The sequence below is a fragment of the Danio aesculapii genome, chromosome 20 (genome assembly GCF_903798145.1).
Source record: "Danio aesculapii chromosome 20, fDanAes4.1, whole genome shotgun sequence".
In the NCBI taxonomy this organism is placed as follows: Eukaryota; Metazoa; Chordata; class Actinopteri; order Cypriniformes; family Danionidae; genus Danio; species Danio aesculapii.
The window spans coordinates 23,298,846-23,317,873 of NC_079454.1; the positions used below are offsets into that span (position 1 = coordinate 23,298,846).

The 19,028-nt window shown below is 35.6% G+C and overlaps 1 protein-coding gene across 1 annotated transcript in view; it reads left to right on the plus strand.

Moving 5' to 3' along the window:
* kdr (kinase insert domain receptor (a type III receptor tyrosine kinase)) overlaps nt 1-19,028 on the plus strand; it is a 50,602-nt gene that overhangs the window by 16,821 nt on the left and 14,753 nt on the right. Inside the window, exons 10-17 of the mRNA XM_056480966.1 lie at nt 1,384-1,540; nt 5,884-5,995; nt 8,524-8,632; nt 8,728-9,072; nt 9,993-10,139; nt 11,975-12,106; nt 15,990-16,096; nt 16,507-16,642. Coding sequence (XP_056336941.1) covers nt 1,384-1,540; nt 5,884-5,995; nt 8,524-8,632; nt 8,728-9,072; nt 9,993-10,139; nt 11,975-12,106; nt 15,990-16,096; nt 16,507-16,642 — 1,245 coding nt within the window. The remainder of the gene's footprint in view (nt 1-1,383; nt 1,541-5,883; nt 5,996-8,523; nt 8,633-8,727; nt 9,073-9,992; nt 10,140-11,974; nt 12,107-15,989; nt 16,097-16,506; nt 16,643-19,028) is intronic.

Here is a 19,028-nt window from a genome sequence, read left to right on the forward strand (position 1 = left end):
TCCTCTTGTTGTCTCAATTAGTCGCTTATCTCATATTAGGGGTGTCAAAATTAATTGTTTCTTTGGTGCACCGCGATGCAGACGTGGACAATTCGGTATCGGTTCAGTAATAATCATAACCGGTTATTATGTACTGACGTCATTTTTCTCATATGCCCTCTGCCGCGAGGGAGGCGAGCGCGGTATTTACAACACTACAGGTGCCAACTACTTAAAAATTTCACTGTGTGTGAGTTTTCTGGAAAGTCTTTAACTGGCACTTACAGCAGAAGCCCCTATTTCTCTGCGATTGAGGGAATGAAAGTACTAATTTCTCTCTCTCTCACTGTGGCCCATTTCACCTGCTGGTGTGACTTTTCCTCTCGGCTGCTGGCATGACTCTTCTAACCTCTCTTTACCTCTCGGCTGTATGCATTCCCGCGGCTGTACCTGTGCATTGTCGCGGGACTCGACCAGATTTCATGCGGCGCGGGAATACATTTCCGAATAAAGCATGGCAGCGGTCAGTAACTTGTGTAATTTTCGGTGTAATTTTAACAGGAGTGGGTGGTCTCACAATAGCGCTCCCGAGCGAGCGAGCAATCAAGCGCATGTGTGTGTGTGTGTGTGTGTGTGTGTTTGTTTGGTGCTGTCTATGTTTGTGTATGTGTGTGAATGAGAGACAGTGTGGTGCTGTGTGTCCATATGTGTTTGTGTGTGTTTATACAGACAGCTTGTTATAGCCACCCCCAAAATACAATACTGTGAATGGAAAGCATTGTCAATGCACCGTGATGCACCGAAATATCGAATTGAACCGAATCTATGGCATGATAATCGTAACCGAACCGAATCGAACCGTGAGACCAGTATAGGTTCACACCTCTATCTCATCTTGTCTGCTTGTCTCTTGCCTTCTTATCCATTCTCGTATCATCTAATTGCTTTTGGTCTTGTCTCATGTCTTCTTCTTTTGCCTTCTTGCCTCTTGCTTTGTTGTCTTGGCTCAATTTCTCTTATTGAGACATCTTTTGCAGTTTCATCTGATCTGATCTCGTTTCTTGTCTCATCTCTTCCCTTGTCATTTCTTGTGTCATTTTTTTATTTTTTGTATTGTCTTTCGTCTTGTCACCACTTGTCTTCTCATCTCGTCTCATCTATTCTTGCCTTTTCTCAGTTGGACTCATCTTGTTTCATCTTTGATCTCTTGTTTCTTTTCTCATGTCTTCTGTTCTCGCCACCTGTCTTTCTGTCTCGTATTTTATTGTCTTTGTCCCCACTTTTTTGTATTGCCATCAATTAATCTCTTCACTTCTTTTCTTAAGTCTTTTGTCTTTTCTCATTCCGTCTCCCTCTCTCTTCTCTTGATTCAGACTTTATTAACTTGTGCGTTTGTATGTTCAGTTCTACCCAAGATCTTTGAGAAGGATGTCCCATTGGATCGTGATGTCCACATGTACGGCAGTAGCCCTACACTGACCTGCACCGCTAGTGGAGGATCCAGCCCTGTCACAATCAAATGGCAGTGGATGGCCAGAGAAGACTGTCCGGTCAGATTCCTGTAAGTCTTTTCATTTTTTCCATTTCAATGTGCCACTTTTGCATTGTTTTTCTATGTAAACAGGCACATGTGGGACATGGATGACCATTACACTTGCATCTTGCATGTTTTGCAGCATCTCGCACATTCAATTCAGTTAAATTCATCTTTATTTCTATAGCGCTTTTACAATGTAGATTGTGTCAAAGCAGCTTAACGTAGAAGTTCTAGTAAATTGAAACTGGCAGTCCAGTTTTCAGAGTTGATGAGTGCCACATTTTTATGACACAATGTCAAGTTAAAAGAGTAAACTTTTACACGCAGTGCTCCACACCAATGTCAGTTTCAAAGCAGTGGACCAATTAGAAGAAATCAGTGGCGGGCCAAGCTTTGCAAGCTTTTGTTTACAGAAGCAAGTTGGCAGGACAGCTGTTTATTTGACAGCAACATAGTGGAGGAACAGTAAAAAAAACATTCCTTGGGATATTTTTATTGCAGAGACTCGTTTTTTTGGGAATGGCCCATAATGTTTAATTTTCACTTGAAAGGTAACCTGTATAATACAGCCAAAAACATAGACAAGAAAAATGTTTTGTCAGAAATTTTTTAAAATTGCAGCTAACCCTTTACAATAATGTCTAACATGAGTTAACGTATTAGTTAACAGGAACTATGAAGGTTTTTACAGCATTTATTTTACAGTATTTATTAAATGAGGGATAATATTTAACTGGTATTTATTATTAAACTGTTATTATTATTACATTATTGTATTATTGTTACTTTGACTAAGCATGGCTATGAAGCAGAAAGGAGGGATGGTGAGTTTGGGAGGTAAGACTTAATAACATTATTTATCGGCCATGAGTCGGGTCTAGGATGAACACAGAATTCTATAAAACATATTTTTTTGTGTTTTATAGAATTGTCATCATTCATTCATTCATTTTCTTTTCGGCTTAGTCCTTTTAATAATATGGGGTCGCCACAGCGGAATTAATCACCAACTTATCCAGCATATGTTTTACGCAGCAGATGCCCTTCCAGCTGCAACCCATCACTGCGAAATATACATTCTCATTCTCACACATACACTTTGGACAATTTAGCTTACCCAATTCACCTATACCGCATGTCTTTGGACTTATGGGGGAAACCGGAGCACCCTGAGGAAACCCATGCGAACAAGGGGAGAACATGCAAACTCCACACAGAAATGCCAACTGACCCAGCCGAGGCTCGAACCAGCAACCTTCTTGCTGTGAGGCGACAGCACTACCTAGTGCGCCACCGCGTCACCCAGAATTGTCATGACATCTATGCAAAATATTTCTTAAGTGACATTAGCATATCATACCAGTTTTGTCTTTACCTTGTTTTCCAGTTACATTTAGGATTGATTTCTGTTTTTTTATTTAGAATAATAATTGTATAATAATATTAATAATAATTTTATTCATAATAAATAGAAATATTTTAAATAATACCAATTTTGGTTTTGTCCATATTTCATCCAAAGTTGGGTTAAAACCACAAACAATTTTTTTAGAATGTAAATAATTAATGTCTCTTTTTTATATTAACTAGATGTAACCTTGCAACTATTTATAAGCTTGGTTTGCCCAGGGTGCCATTTAAGCTAGAACCGCCACTGATCGCATTAAAACAACTGTCTGGATGTACATGATCCCACTTATTACACAACCACTTGGCACAAAAGTAAACAATTAGGCATAAAACATTAAAGGGAAGTAAAGTGAGCTTTGTCAAGTATGGTTTTACCCATACTCAAAATTGGTTCACTCCTTTTAACCAATCCAATGTCACACACACATTGAGCATACACCACAAATATTTAATCTCTTTAATTAAATATAAGGCTGGGTTAAATGAAAATTGCAGATAGAAAATGGCAGTTCAGTGCGGTTTAATGTTCACTGCTGAAAGTCCAAACACTGAGGAGCAAATCCACCGATGCTTAGCTACACAAGTCCCAAACCAAGTAAGCCAGTGGCCACAGAGGCGAGGAACAAAACGTCACTAATTGACAAAAGTGAAGTAAAAAAAACCTTGAGAGAAACCAGGCTCAGTTGAGCACGACCATTTCTCCTCTGGCCATACTTTTTTGACATGCAATCTTGGTCTGTTAGGTCTTCGTGTTATCAAAATGTGCACAATTAATAATGGAAATCTGATATATGGCCAAATGTGAAAGATTATATAAATATATAGTTAATTTATTTACTCATATCTAAATCTAATGGTTTGTAATGAATATGTAAACAGACATTTTTGAAACATATGTTGTGTATATGTGAATATGTGCAATACATATTTTTATATCTTTGAAATCCAAGCAAGAACTTGTTTGTTAAATATGTGATGTGCATAAACTGTCATCATCTAAATGAAGAAGAATTCTTCTGATTTTAAAAGTGATATGAAACAAAGAAAACCTGCTTCAGACCGGCTTAGGTCTAAAAACTAAGTTACCGTCATACTGTAACTAAGTTTCTGAATTTCAGAAACAAGATTGTCTTGTTCTTAAGCACAAAACAGTCTCTCTCATTTCGGGGTTAACATACTCTGAGTTTTCACTTACCCTCCTTTCTGAAACAGGCTTCAAGTTTGCTGTAGGATTTGTTGAGTTTGTTTATCTCTCCATTTCAAGAGATGACAACTCTGTTAGCATATTTGTCCCTGGTGTTGAAGTGTGTCCCACTGTGCAGTTCATTAGCATGTTGTGCTCTAATTGGGCATTCATCCTGAAACTGCTGCTGAGATTGAGCCAACCGGCATGCCTTCTTCAGCGAGACTTAGAAATCGCCTCTCTGTGAGGTTGATGTTGAGTTTCAGCCTCCATTCACAGAACGTCACTTTCAAGGATGTTGTGACCATGTAATGAACGTTGAGCCTTATCTCCAGATTGCACCTCCGCATCTACTTCCTCGGTCCTCATCACAACTTCCTGTTGTTCTAAAAACAGACGAGCATTCAAATCCGTGTCCTTGATCAGACATGACTATAACACAAACTCTGTCTCTGTGTCCGGCTGTGTCCAGTTCACCTTCATTCTCACCTTTGAGTACAGATTTTCTGCGTGCTATTTTTGTTTTCCATCTTGTTTCCCCTCTTTCCCTCTGTGCCATCGCTCATCTCTGACCTACATGAGTTGCTGAGGTGATGAACACAAGTTTGTTGACATTTATGATAGTGATTGCTCATGAATCTGTGTATGGCAGTCAGTTACAGGATATTTAAGTTTAGATCGTTAATAATAGATGCATTGTTGTTGTTTATTTACTCTGTTTTCTGTTCCTCCTCAAGAAGTGGGGATAGATATATATGTTTATTTCTGTGTGCATGTTGTCTTTTGAGATGTATATGTATGTTAATAAATTACAAAATAATATTTTATTTATTGAATAATACATGCAATTTATTATTCATAGTATCAAATGCTTTGTGTCTTTTACACAAATGACACGAACTTATGGAAATGTATAAAAATAATTAAAATTTAATGGTTTTTTTATTTTTCTGTATGATTAGCAGTAATAATAATAATAACATTATTATTATTATTATTATTATTATTATTATTATTATTATTATTAATAATAATAATGATAATAATAATAATTATTATTTATCATTATTATTACTTGTTTATTATTGTAAAATGCATACATTGTTTTTTTTAAATAGTAATAATAATAATAATAATAATAATAATAATAATAATAATAATAATAATAATAATAATAATAATAACTTAAATTCTGAAAAAAATGTATATTACATTGTACTGTATGTGCAAATTCTATTATTGTTATAACACAATGTAAACATTAATTACTGAAAAAATATAATAAACAATAATAATAATAATAATAATTATAATCTTTAATATTATTATTTAATTGTGTATTATTGTCACATTTTGATATTGATATTATTATTGTACTAAAGAACAAAATAAATACATTGTTTTTTAAAATATTAATAATAATTAAAAAAAATAAACAAATATTAATAATAACAATAACTTAAATTCGGGAAAAAATGTATATTACATTGTACTATATGTGCAAATGTCTATTATTGTACCATATATAAATATTATATAATAAATTAATTGTATATTACTATATGCTATTTATATGTGGTATATGGTAATATACCACATATCAATAGTATATCGTAATGTATAATTAATTTAAAAAAGGCTAATAATATTATTTTATTGCAACAACACAATATAAAACGAATATATAGATTTTTACATATTTAATTATAAGACAATTTATTTTTGAGCATTTCAAAAATTGTCAAATTATCATATTGTTGTGTGTTATTTACAGACCAAAATCAGATCCAAGCATGGCAAAGTGTGACAAGTGGAGGGAGATGTCAAACAACACAGGGAAGAATCCCCTCATCAGCCAGACGTCCGTTGATGAACGCACTCTCAAGGTAGATAACCTTCTATTACTTTTGAACATACAAAAATCAAGTTGTCAGCATGGAAATAAACCTCTGGTTCCTGGGTATTTTGCTGTTGGATCGGTAAGAAAAGGAATAAATCCCCTCTCCCAAATCGATATTAAAAGAACCGAGTTTAATTCAGATCGAGCCCAATCTGATTGATTAAGGTTTTTGCATTAATGTTGTTTAATCGAACATTTCAATTGAACTGCAAATCTGATTGAACCAAATGAGTTATTTGGGTGCATGTAAACAGTTAATAGTGGTGTAAACCTACACTGGTGTCTCACGGTTCAGTTTGGTTACTATTTTCATGTCATTGATTCAGGTTCAATTTGATATATTGGTGCATCACAATGCACATTGACGATGCTTTCCATTCAAAGATATATTTTTTTCTTCTCAGCACAAAAATTATTGTATTAGAATTTATAAATAAAAAAAAATATATATATATATATATATTTATGTATTACTTATTACTTATATGATAAATATATTATTTGTTATAAAGTTTTGTCCTTTCATACAAGCAGTCAGCTATATGAACTGTAATTTTTATTACATTTAGTTTATTATATTTAATTTCTCTTATTAATAATAATAATAAGAAGAAGAAGTGTAATGATAATACATTTTATTTGTAATGCACTTTTCTTAGACTCAAAGTGCTACAAGGCAAAATACTAACAATACAAGGCAAGCAGAAACAGCACAACAATAAAAAGATGCAATAAAACAATAAGAATATGAATAAGAATATAAAAAGTTAACAAATTGATCATCCTAAGTTAAAAGCAATGCTAAAAAGCTGAGTCTTAAGAAGTTTCTTAAAACAGTCCAGACAAGCGGCAGTCCTAATGCTGATGGGTAGGGCATTCCACAGCTTAGGCGCACTGTATGAGAAAGCCCTACCACCCATGGTCTTGAATGCTCTTTAAATGTAAAAAAAAAAAATCTCAAGTACATACAAAGAAGGCAAAATGAACATTTATAGCAAATAAACGATTGTAAATATTATCCTGCTTGCTTTTTTGAGCATTGTCGAGTCAGTTCTTAAACGCCCTTGATTGGTCATTGTGTTCACACACTCAACAGAAAGGGCTGCGATTGGCTCTGAAACTGTCAGCGCTGTACAACATTGAGTAATGCGGACACTGAAGAACATCCACTGTTATAGTCTATGCCCATAATGAATATTCATCTCCAGCCCCCCTAAAGGTTTTAAGTAGTTGGAGCATTTTAATTACTTTAATTATAGCGCATATGAGATGAATTACGTCAGTAAGTAATAATAGTTTTTTTTTTGATACCCCTAATAGCCAGTGTGTACCAGTTACCAGCATTTGTTTTTCTAGATCTCATTTTGGGTTCAAAAAACAGAAAGAAAGAAACTAATAAACTTGGACCCACTTGATAATGATTAAATAGTGGGTTCATTTTCCTTAGTGGGTGAACTTTTCCTTTAGCATATTCACAATCTCAGACTCAGAGGTTAGTCCATAAATTACATTGAGTGGAAACCTGTTTGAAAACAGTCATTATTTGCGAAATTTCAGTTGTTAGTGATGCTAATGTGTGGTATGTGTGGTGGATATACTGGGGTATGACTAATTTCGGACTTGACTGTAATTATCTTAGGGTGCTTTCACATTTGTGGTTCGGTTCATTTGGTCCAGACCAAGGGCAACAAGTGATACATTGTAGCGTTTTTCTTCTGTTTTGGGTCCTTTTCACACCACACTGATTGCTTTGGTTCGAACCAGTTAAAAAGAACCAAAATGCAGTCATGTGACAAAATCCACATCACTCATTGGCCAGATGTTATTGAACGTATTTCCTAAACCGCTTTTTGATTAGTTTGATTGGCTCTGAAACTGTCAGCGCTGTTCAACGATGAGTAACGCGGACACTGAAGAACATCCACTGTTATAGTCTATGCCCATAATGAATAGTCATCCCCAGCCCCCCTAAGGGTTTTAAGTAGTTGGAGCATTTTAATTACTTGCCCTTGCTTTCTTTGCCATAATATTCTACCGTGACATAGCGCACATGAGATTAATTACGTCAATAAGTAATAATTGGTTATTTTGATGCACCTAATAGCCAGTGTGTACCAGTTACCAGCATTTGTTTTTTTTATCTTATTTTAGGTTCAAAAAAAGAAAGAAAGAAACTAATAAACTTGGATCCACTTGATAATGATTAAATAGTGGGTTCATTTTCCTTATTGGGTGAACTATTCCTTTAGCATATTATTTGACTCAGCGAATGTCATCCTGACCTATCATCAATTTATGGCATTTATCTCATTAAATCAAAGCAGATAAACCAGATTCAAAGACTTTCTTGAAATTCATGCACATTTTTTTTTAATCTAAACATTTAGTATTTGATTTGCTATGAGAAAATGCAAAAGATGAGCTTTTTAATTTATGGACCAAGCTTCTATATTGAGGGTCAATCTTGATAAATGTGGTAAAAATGCATTTTATACACGGTGTGCTTTCCTGCAGACCATCAGCACTCTGAAGATCCAGAAAGCAGTGGATCATGCCCTATACAGGTGCATCGCTACCAATAAGATGGGTCAAGATCAGCGAGTCATTGTGTTTCAAGTAACTCGTAAGTGCCTCCAAACCTGTGACAATCCCAACTTAAATCGGATTTAAGTAAAGATATAATCAAGTTCAAACTTCATATATTTGTCTCCTTCACAGGTTTCCTCAACCTAAGCGTCCTCCCCTCCAGCAGCCCTATTGAAGGACAGGATGTTATAATGCGCTGTGTTGCCGACCGGCTACTATACTTTAACTTGCGCTGGTATAGGGTAGCAAACGTAGCCAACCATGATCCACCTCCAGCAGCTGTGCCGTGTGATACTCTCACGCTGTCACATTTGCACCAGCCTAACGTCACCGTTTCAGGCCTGCAGGGGACCAATGTCACACTGGACATGCCCATACCCAATGCCACACTGATGGACCAAGGCTTGTACGCTTGCCAGGTAGAGATTGTGGGCACCAATGAGAAAACCTGCTTACTTCACAATCTCAGACTCAGAGGTTAGTCCATAAATTACATTGAATGGAAACCTGTTTGAAAACAGTCATTATTTGCGAAATTTCAGTTGTTGGTGATGCTAATGTGTGGTATGTGTGGTGGATGTACTGGGGTATGACTAATTTCGGACTTGACTGTAATTATCTTAGGGTGCTTTCACATTTGTGGTTCGGTTCATTTGGTCCAGACCAAGGGCAACAAGTGATACATTGTAGCATTTTTCTGCTGTTTTGGGTCCTTTTTACACCACACTGATTGCTTTGGTTCGAACCAGTTGAAAAGAACTAAAATGCAGTCATGTGACAAAATCCACATCACTCATTGGCTAGATGTTATTGAACGTATTTCCTAAACTGCTTTTTGATTAGTCAGAATTAACGTGCGGGAAAATACCAATTGAACTCCCGCAAGTAAACAAATTGGTAAACAAATCTTGAAAAGGGGGTAAAATAGGTGCCCTTTAAAGATTAAGTAAATGAACTCTGTGCATATTTATAAAAAATGAAATTAAGTTACTCAAATTGCTTACTCACTTTTAGTCAGCGCCTGCTGTACTTTAACTTTCACTGCTATTGGTACAGTAGTTAGTATAGTAGCTATTTGCTTTTTACAGTGTATGCATGTAAAATGTGATTTGATACTAAAATCTGACATATTGTCATAACCAGTGATGAATATAATAGATCAGGAATCTAAATTTAAAATGATTCATCACAAAATGACAGTGTTTTAATTTAATTTTATTGAAATTAAATAATACAATAGTTATTAGTGTAATTAGTCATTAGCAGTTTAACCATTATCCTGCAGCCCTATAGTGGTGCAGAAACCATACACGTAATAGACTATACTTTGCTTAGTTTGCTCATGTTCAGGTTTGATATATTTTGTCAGTTTATAATCAGTTTGTGTCTTTCTGCAGCTCTTGAGATGTCCAGAATTGTGACTAATCTGACAGACCAGAGAGTAAACGTGAGCGACTCCACCACTCTAGTGTGTGAAGTGTCCGGCACACCGACCCCTACAATAGTCTGGACTAAAGACAACCAGACTGTTATAGAGGGTTCAGGTGAGATCAAGAAAACATCTCTAGATGTGTAAAGTCGCAACAATAATAACAGCTTTCTTCAGATCCTCAGCGACAGCTGCATTAAGGCTGGAATACACAGGTTTCTGAAGTATTGACAAGCCGTTCTCTTTAAAGGCGTGGTCCATAGTGTATTTTTAAGGCTTGGTTGTGCTTATAAGATGCAAAGCAAAGTTTGCTCATTCTTCATTTGTAAAAAAAATCTCTTAATTTTTTCATATATCTTACTTTGATTATATACTGCTACTAAGCTAACATGAAAACCACTGTCATATTTCCTAGTTCATCTGAAAGGCCCGCTCTCAGGAGGCTCTGATTGGTCAGCTAACATAATGTGTTGTGATTCGCGGATCAGCTCCACGTCACCAGGAAAAAAATGCCACACGCCTTTAAGCACGTGCTTTTGCGCTGTATAAACACTGTCAGCCAGAGTAGCTGTTAGCCATATTAGTTTGAGCCTGACTCAGACAGAAAATGACACAGAGGACACAGCTGAACTTCATGCCTGCTCTCTAAAATAAAGCCTGACAAGTGTCTTTCACATATATTCGGAATAAGCATGTGTAAGTAATATGAAACGTTCACATATCTTTTGCGAGTTAGTTTTTTTAGGATGTAGAATGCAAAGTGGCTACATAGAGAGACACTGCAGCGCTGCTGAAGATTGTGGGTGTTTACAGCAGTTTGATGAATAAATATGAATTTGTAGCTAAATTGGTAGCGGTGCCAAACAGCATTTCCTGTTGTTTACATCCTTTTTTACTTCCTCGCTACAACATACCATTAACGCTAGAAACTGTGCATGAAATAAATCAATTTTAACAAACAGAAATACTTACAGGTTGTGGCTCACAATCCACAGCTTCGTCTGTTCTGGTTGTACCTGCTCCTTCGAGGAGATTTTAGCTGAATCCAGCACTGAACTGGGAGAGATTCTGGAAGCTCTCCTTTGTCAAAGGCTAGCTATATATATATTTTTATAATTCTCTGAAACATAATTAAAATGAAATTGTAAGCACTTCTCTTTTTGTGTCGTGTCCTTTGGGAGCCCAAATGCAGAAACAGAACAAGCTCTGTGAATATAGCAGCATTTGGACGACATTTTAGCTTTCTCTGTTATAACATTACAGCGCCTCAGGCCACGTCCCTTTGCTGCGCGGGGTGTATGTGTGTGGTGAATGCACATAACCTGAAGAGTTTGTGATCTCACTAGCCCGGATGTATTTTTTGTAGTCCCCAAACTTCGTTCGATGTAGGCTTTTCTAAGCTAACTCTGTAAAAGCCAACATCTCCCTTTGCATTGAACTTTGAGTGTACTAAATTCAGAGATGTTATTTATGTTCACACAGCTACATTACACATGAATTAAAGTTTAATACATGATATCCTATTGGACCACTCCTTTAATTTTACTAAAACTAATCTATATAATTAATGATGGACGCATATACAGATTTGTTTTAGCTTCGTACTATGAATACATACAGTACATTCAGAGGATGTGACACTTGTTTGATTGTGTGTAAAGAAAACATATTGCTTAATTTTTTTAAATTTGTCTGTTTCAGTTTTTTTAATGAGTTTACTCCGTCATTGCTGAAATAACACAATTATTATTCTGTTAAAAATATTTCGGAACGCAAGTTACTCTTCCTCAGGCTTAGTAAGTGAATTACTGTATGAACAAAGTGGATGATGCTTAGTGTGTTTAATCTCACTGCTAAAGGTTTCCTTCAGTTTGCCACACTGTTGGAGATGCAGTTGTGCCTGGTTTACAATAGGCAGTAATGCTCATGTTGATGCTTTTCTGTTGTCAGGTGTTATTCTGAAACGCTCAAATCGTGTCTTGACCATTCAGAGGGTGAAAAAAGAAGACAGTGGTCTGTACATTTGTACAGCATGTAACCAGCAGGGCTGTGAATCCAGTGAGGCTCGTATCTATGTGGACGGTGAGTGTGTGGTTAAGCAGTATTACTTGATATGTCTTTAAAAAGATGATCACAATTTGAAATAGCTGTTTTATGTTTTATTACATTTTTAAATAATATCTAATTTATTCCTGTGATGGCAAAATCTGAATTTTCTTCAACCGTCGTACCAGTTTTCACACATTTCTTATATGATATTTCTGAAATGACTCCCATTTGCTGTTTTTATTTTAACAGTTGTTTTATTATTATTATTATTATTATTATTATTATTATTATTATTATTATTATTATTACTATAAATGTTAAGGGTGCTGGGTGTATAATTTTTACTCTTCTAAAGCATAAAAATACCATAATTTGTTTACAGATATTTAAAAACATGCTAAGTGAACATTCTTGTTTATCTGAAAAACAATGCTGAAGTCAGATATTCTGCTTTGAAAATGTGTTTTCCGTGCCTGAACGCTGTCTTTGTTTTGGTAATTTTAACCCGCAATGCCAGTTTATCCAATTACATTTCAGCACCCTGGGTTGCCTTGATGGAAAACAGCGTATTTTATTCAGTCTGTCAAAAACACTCTGAAAGCATGCATCAGTGACTGAAATGCAACCTATGGTGGGCAGATTCAGTTCCACGTGAGGTTATTAATTAGCAAATGATATAAATATTATGAGCGTAAACATTTTCTGAGTAGGTAACATTGTAACCCTGTGTCCTAACAACACTACGTGACGAGATATGCAGTGATAAGCAATTTGGTTGTTTACACCAGACGAAACACGAAAGAAATTCAAATACAGCCATTCAGAAGCACAGAATATGCAAGCACTCACAAAATGTTAAGGTTTATAATGTAATTAATACATATTAACCCGCTTTAACATTATTAAACATACATGCTGAATCACTCATATGTGTTTATCTCTAAAGTTACATTTCAAACGGTTTATTTTATTTTATTTTATTTTCAAGATCTGAGGTGAACTATCTGCTGCTGCTTTCAGTATATGGCAATAAATGGCATGTAAAATGGCATTCAAACTCAAATTGTTAGCGTTTAACACTGAATAAAGCACATGAGGTTTATCTGAGGTGATCATTGTCACAGTTTTCTGTTGTTCTCCTGTGAGAAATAGAAGCTATTTCTATAATATATCAATTCGAGGTGCTGGTTAGGAAAAAAATATGGAAAATATTCCTTCTATCGAGTGCTGTTGCTTTTGTTTAGAACATGATTTAAATAACTCGCTCCTGTCCTCAATCTGGCAACCTACGTTTGCATTTGTTTTGATCCAGGAGTGCAATACCTAGTTCAACCACTCGGTGTCAAATTTACATACTGCACCTTTAAATACATTCATTGATTTATTCATTTTCTTTTCGGCTTAGTCCCTTTATTAATCAGGGGTTGCTACAGCGAAATAAACTGCCAACTTATCCAACATATGTTTACGCAGCAGATGCCCTTCCAGCCCCAACCCACCACTGGGAAAACCTTTAAATACAGTTACACTAATTAAATAATTAATTTTTATTAATAATTGATCAATAAACGTTTGAAAGATTAGTGATTAGAAATCTGTAAAGACATTTTCAGTGTCTTTACTGTCATTTTTAATCAATTAAATGTACATTAGTTGAATAAAAGAATGATTAAACAGTAAAAAAAAAAATAATTTACATAAAAAACCAATAATGATAAGGAAATTTTCTTTTATTTTTCCTGTAATATATATATATATATATATTTAATATTTATTTTTACCTGTAAAATCACAATAATTTGCAGTGTAATATAAATCTTTCTTAAACAAGAGCATGTAGATTTGTAGTAGTTTTATCAGTAAGTGTAAAAGATCACGTAGTAGTTCCACTATTAAAGGATCCTATTTTAAGAGGAGACGCTCTCTATCATGGGTGTGAGGCGAGCTCAGTCTTCCACTGGCTTTTATCCTCAACGAGATTTTGTTTTAATCAAGGCCTTGTGGCAAAAATAGCTCTCTTTTCAGTCGGTCAGGAAGAGGGCTCTGTTATTGCACATCCTTTCGGGAGTGCTAAAAAGAAAACAAAGCTAAATCCCAGAATACAAAAGATGAGAGTGGCGTCCCAACCTCTCTCTCTCTCTCTCTCTCTCTCTCTCTCTCTCTCTCTCTCTCTCTCTCGCTCTTTCTCTCTGTCACATATTTTCCTTCATGACTTACAACTTGATATGTTTCCGTCTCTTTCTCACATTCAGAAAGGACTCGACAAGCATAGGAACACAAACACTTGTGTCTTACTGTGTGTACGTGACTCTTCTCTCGATTTCACTGTTTCTCCGTCACTGCGACTACTGAAAAAAATAATAGTGAGGACCAGAGAAATCAGTTGGAACATCTGGCATGTAGTGTTTTGCTGAGCGGTGGCATGTTCTGGTACAGAAAAGAAAATATGCAAAAGAAAGGGAAAAATGTCATGTTCATTCCCCCTGGTCGACTTTGTCCTTGGCTTCATGCTGCTGTAGAGTTTATTCTTTTTAGGCTTATTTTGATTGGATTTAATGTCAGGTCAGCAAACAATTCACATTCCAGGCTCTTGTAGTCTTCATGCAGTACACACCCCGCTGCATGCAAATGTTTCCCGTAAAATCGGTTCTTCCAGGCAGTGCATGAATTTCTTTGGTATTACTTTGGTAAAGTAAAGATGGTTAATTTAAAATAAAAATAAAGAGCTGTCTGTCTGTCTGTCTGTCTGTCTGTCTGTCTGTTGGTCTGGCTGTTGGTCTGGCTGTCGGTCGGTCTGTTTGTTTGTGTATTTGTCTGTTTGTTGGTCTGTCTGTCTTCTTTCTGTTTATCTGTCTTTTTTCTTCTATCTATCTATCTATCTATCTATCTATCTATCTATCTATCTATCTATCTATCTATCTATCTATCTATCTATCTATCTATCTATCTATCTATCTATCTATCTATCTATCTATCTATCTATCTATCTATCTATCTATCTATCTATCTATCTATCTATCTATCTATCTATCTATCTATCTATCTATCTATCTATCTATCTATCTATCTATCTATCTATCTATCTATCTACCTACCTACCTACCTACCTACCTACCTACCTACCTACCTACCTACCTACCTACCTGTCTGTCTGTCTGTCTGTCTGTCTGTCTGTCTGTCCATCTGCCCATCTGTTTATCATCTGTCTGTCTGTCTGTCTGTCTGTTTGTCTGTCTGTCTGTCTGTCTGTATATTGGTCTGTCTGTCTATTGGTCTGTCTGTTGGTCTGTCCAACTGTCTGTTTGTTGGTCTGTCTTCCTGTTTATTTATTTTGTCTGTATATCGGTCTGTCTTTCTGTTTATTGGTCTGTCTGTATATCAGTCTGTCCAACTGTCTGTTCATTGCTCTTTCTGTCTGTCTGTCTGTCTGTCCATCTGCCCGTGTTTATCTTCTGTCGGTCTGTCTGTCTGTCTGTCTGTATATTGGTCTGTCTGTCTATTGGTCTGTCTGTTGGTCTGTCCCACTGTCTGTTTGTTGGTCTGTCTTCCTGTTTATTTATTTTGTCTGTATATTGGTCTGTCTTTCTGTTTATTGGTCTGTCTGTATATCAGTCTGTCCAACTGTCTGTTCATTGCTCTGTCTGTCTGTCTGCTTCTTTGTGTGTCAGCATGTCTGTTTTTCTTCCATATGTCTGTTTATCATCTGTCTTTCTGTCTGTCTGTCTGTCTGTCTGTCTGTCTGTCTTTCTGTCTGTCTGTCTGTCTGTCTGTCTGTCTGTCTGTCTGTCTGTCTGTCTGTCTGTCTGTCTGTCTGTCTGTCTATCACTCTGTTTAAAGGTCTGGTTGTTTATTCTCTTGTCTGTCTATTGGTTATTGAATTTTTGCATTTCTGATCAATCACATAATCATCCCACAGGTGCAGAAGAAAAGATGAATGTTGAGCTGATCATGCCTATCGGTGCCGTGGTCATTGCCATGTTCCTCTGGCTCCTCATCGTCTTCGTCATCCGCAACAGGAAGCGGGTAACATTCCACCTCTTTCCCTTTTCCTCTGTTTTCCTTATCCCTCTCTCACTGACTTGGACAGCCACATACAGTTGTACTGATCTGAACTGACCACCCGGACTCTGCTTACGCTGTCTCTATTGTACACTCATCCTACATTCTGCTGCAGTGTGTCACGTACACCCGTCAGTTATGGGCCTCCGTCCTGCTGTACCCCGACTATAAATCTGCCTCTGAGCCTGATAGTGGCTTCCAGTAACTCATTAGTGGGTGTCTTTATAATGAGGGCTTGATTGTGAGAGGCTCAAGCTGGACAAAGCCGGTGGTCTTGTGCAGTTAGTCATTCTCTTTCTCTCCTTTTGACCCTCATTGACCCTCATTTGTCATAAACCCACTCTTTCTATGCCTTCTTCTTCTGTCCCTCACAGCCTAATGATGGAGATCTGAAAACTGGCTACCTGTCAATTATTCTGGACTCAGATGATATGCCAATGGATGAGCACTGCGAGAGACTGACCTATGATGCGAGCAAGTGGGAATTCCCACGAGATAGACTGAAGCTGGGTGAGACTTGGCTAAATATTCAATATTAAATAAAAAAACAATTATAGAATACCAAGATGTCTAGGGGTTAAACAGACCAGGACTGTTCCAGCTTTCATTCAATATAAGAAAGACAAGATCATTTTTTTATTTAAAAGTAACACTTTAAAAAAGTATCTGTCTTGTTTTACAGAGTTAACTTACTCATTACAAACTTTAATGTTAGCTACAATTAAGCTACATTCCATCTGTAACAGTCACTGCTTGTAGATGTAGCATATTTATCTGTAGCAGCTAGTATGGCTGTGGTTTATCACTAGCTATGTTTCCATCCACCTATTTTCATGTGCATTGTGAACATGCGCATAAAAAACGGTTGATGGAAACGCAGAGATGCGCATAAAATGTGAAAATGCGCATAAATAACCTATGCACATAACTGAGTAGGATAAACTTTTGATAAGAAAAGATGCGCATAAACTATGATGAAAACACTTTTACCGAACAAATTCCAGTATGTGCATTAAAAAAGTCATGTGCTTTAGTTATTAGAGATCATGTGATGATAATAATGTGTGTGAATGGATAAACCAGCAGGTTGAGCACATTGTAAAACATCTGAAATGTTGTTTTTGTCATTCTAAAACACCTTAACCGTTTCAGTATAAGTGTTAATATATTGTTAATTACCTCCAGGACTGTCAAGCGCGTCTGTGCTCCGTGTCTCATGGCTTTAAATGCCACCACGCGTTCATTGTGTGTCGGCATCATCTTCTGAGGCGAAAGACGTTTATTAAATAAAGAAAAGATTCGCGCAGTTTCTCCTACCTCAGCAAATTCAGTTTTTACTGTTGATATTTGGCACCAGTTAATCAGGACAGTTAATTCTCTTTGACTATTCGGGTGGAAATGCTGCTTTAGTCACACATCTTTTATGTGATATTCCAGATTTGTGCATAAATTTTATTCCTATTTTTCTATGGAAACATAGCTACTGATTTGCGGTAGTATTTATTTGTTTGAATATTGCTTTAATTGACTTAACTGATTTGTTTTGTGTATATTTATATATGTAGCATTTTATTACATTTGCTATTTAGTTTTTTTTAGTTTATCAGTACTTTGATAATAATGGAAGTTTTAATTGATTTAATCTATTGCTTGTTTGTTTGTCATTTAGTCAGTTAGTTGTGTACAAGTTTATTGGAGTCTGGTTTTAAAGGCCCCGTGAAGTGCTTTAAAACATGCATTTTTATTCGATGTTTGATGTAATGTCAATCAAAACACGAAGAGAGGGTGGGACATAGTGAATGCATCAAATGCATCAAATGAGAAGCCAATGAGAAGTATCTTGAAGGGGGCGGGGCATGTCAGATAATAGAGAGCATTTGATTGGTTATGATTTGATGAGAAAATGAAGTGTGAGGTGACGGGAATAAAACCATTGATCCATTTGGGCGGAAGTGACAAACTACAAGCTTTACATGTTTATATCAGTTCGAAATGCGAATTTTGTCACTGTTTTGGAGCACACTAGCTTATAGATGTCTTAAAAACTAACAATACTGATACTAACGTCTAATAAACTTTATTTTAATACCATGGGACCTTTAAACCTGAGATTTCTCATCTGAAAAATAATATTCATACCATTATAAATGTAACAAAAACATAACATTGACAGACCGGTTAGCTTCATTCATTAACAATAGTTAAATGTGTGTCTATTAACTGTATTCTGGCTTATCGTTATATTTATTCATTTATCATTCTTAGCTAGTCAGTTAGTTTTGTACAAGTTAAATTTGGTAATTCTCACATCCATTCTAGACCTCTCACAAATGCCATTGTTTACTTTTGGTTAGTTAATTTCTTCATGTAGGGGGTTAGTTAGCTGTGTGTTGGTTAGTTAAAAGTTGGCTCATTTATTTATTAATAGTAAGGTATTGAATTATATGCTGATTAATTGAAAACTGGTATCTAGTCAGGGACCACTCACATCAAAAGTAACACTCATGCAATTTGTATAGCATTTTATGTCTTTATTTGTGTTTTTAATTAGTTAGTTAGTTAGTTAGTTAGTTAGTTAGTTAGTTAGTTAGTTAGTTAGTTAGTTAGTTAGTTAGTTAGTTAGTTAGTTAGTTAGTTAGTTGTGTGCAAGTTTTGTTTATATCTTGTCTGAAATTATGGGCCGCTCACATTAAAAGAAAGAATCATATCACTGGAACTATACACATCAGACAGTGATGTTTTTTAATTTATATACAATTATCTGCATACCTTTTAAATTTTTTTTTTTACTAATTTATTAATTCATTTATTTTATTTTGTTGTGTTAACTTTATTTTAAAAGTTGTATAATATATATTTATATAATATATTTATATAATATATATATATAATATAT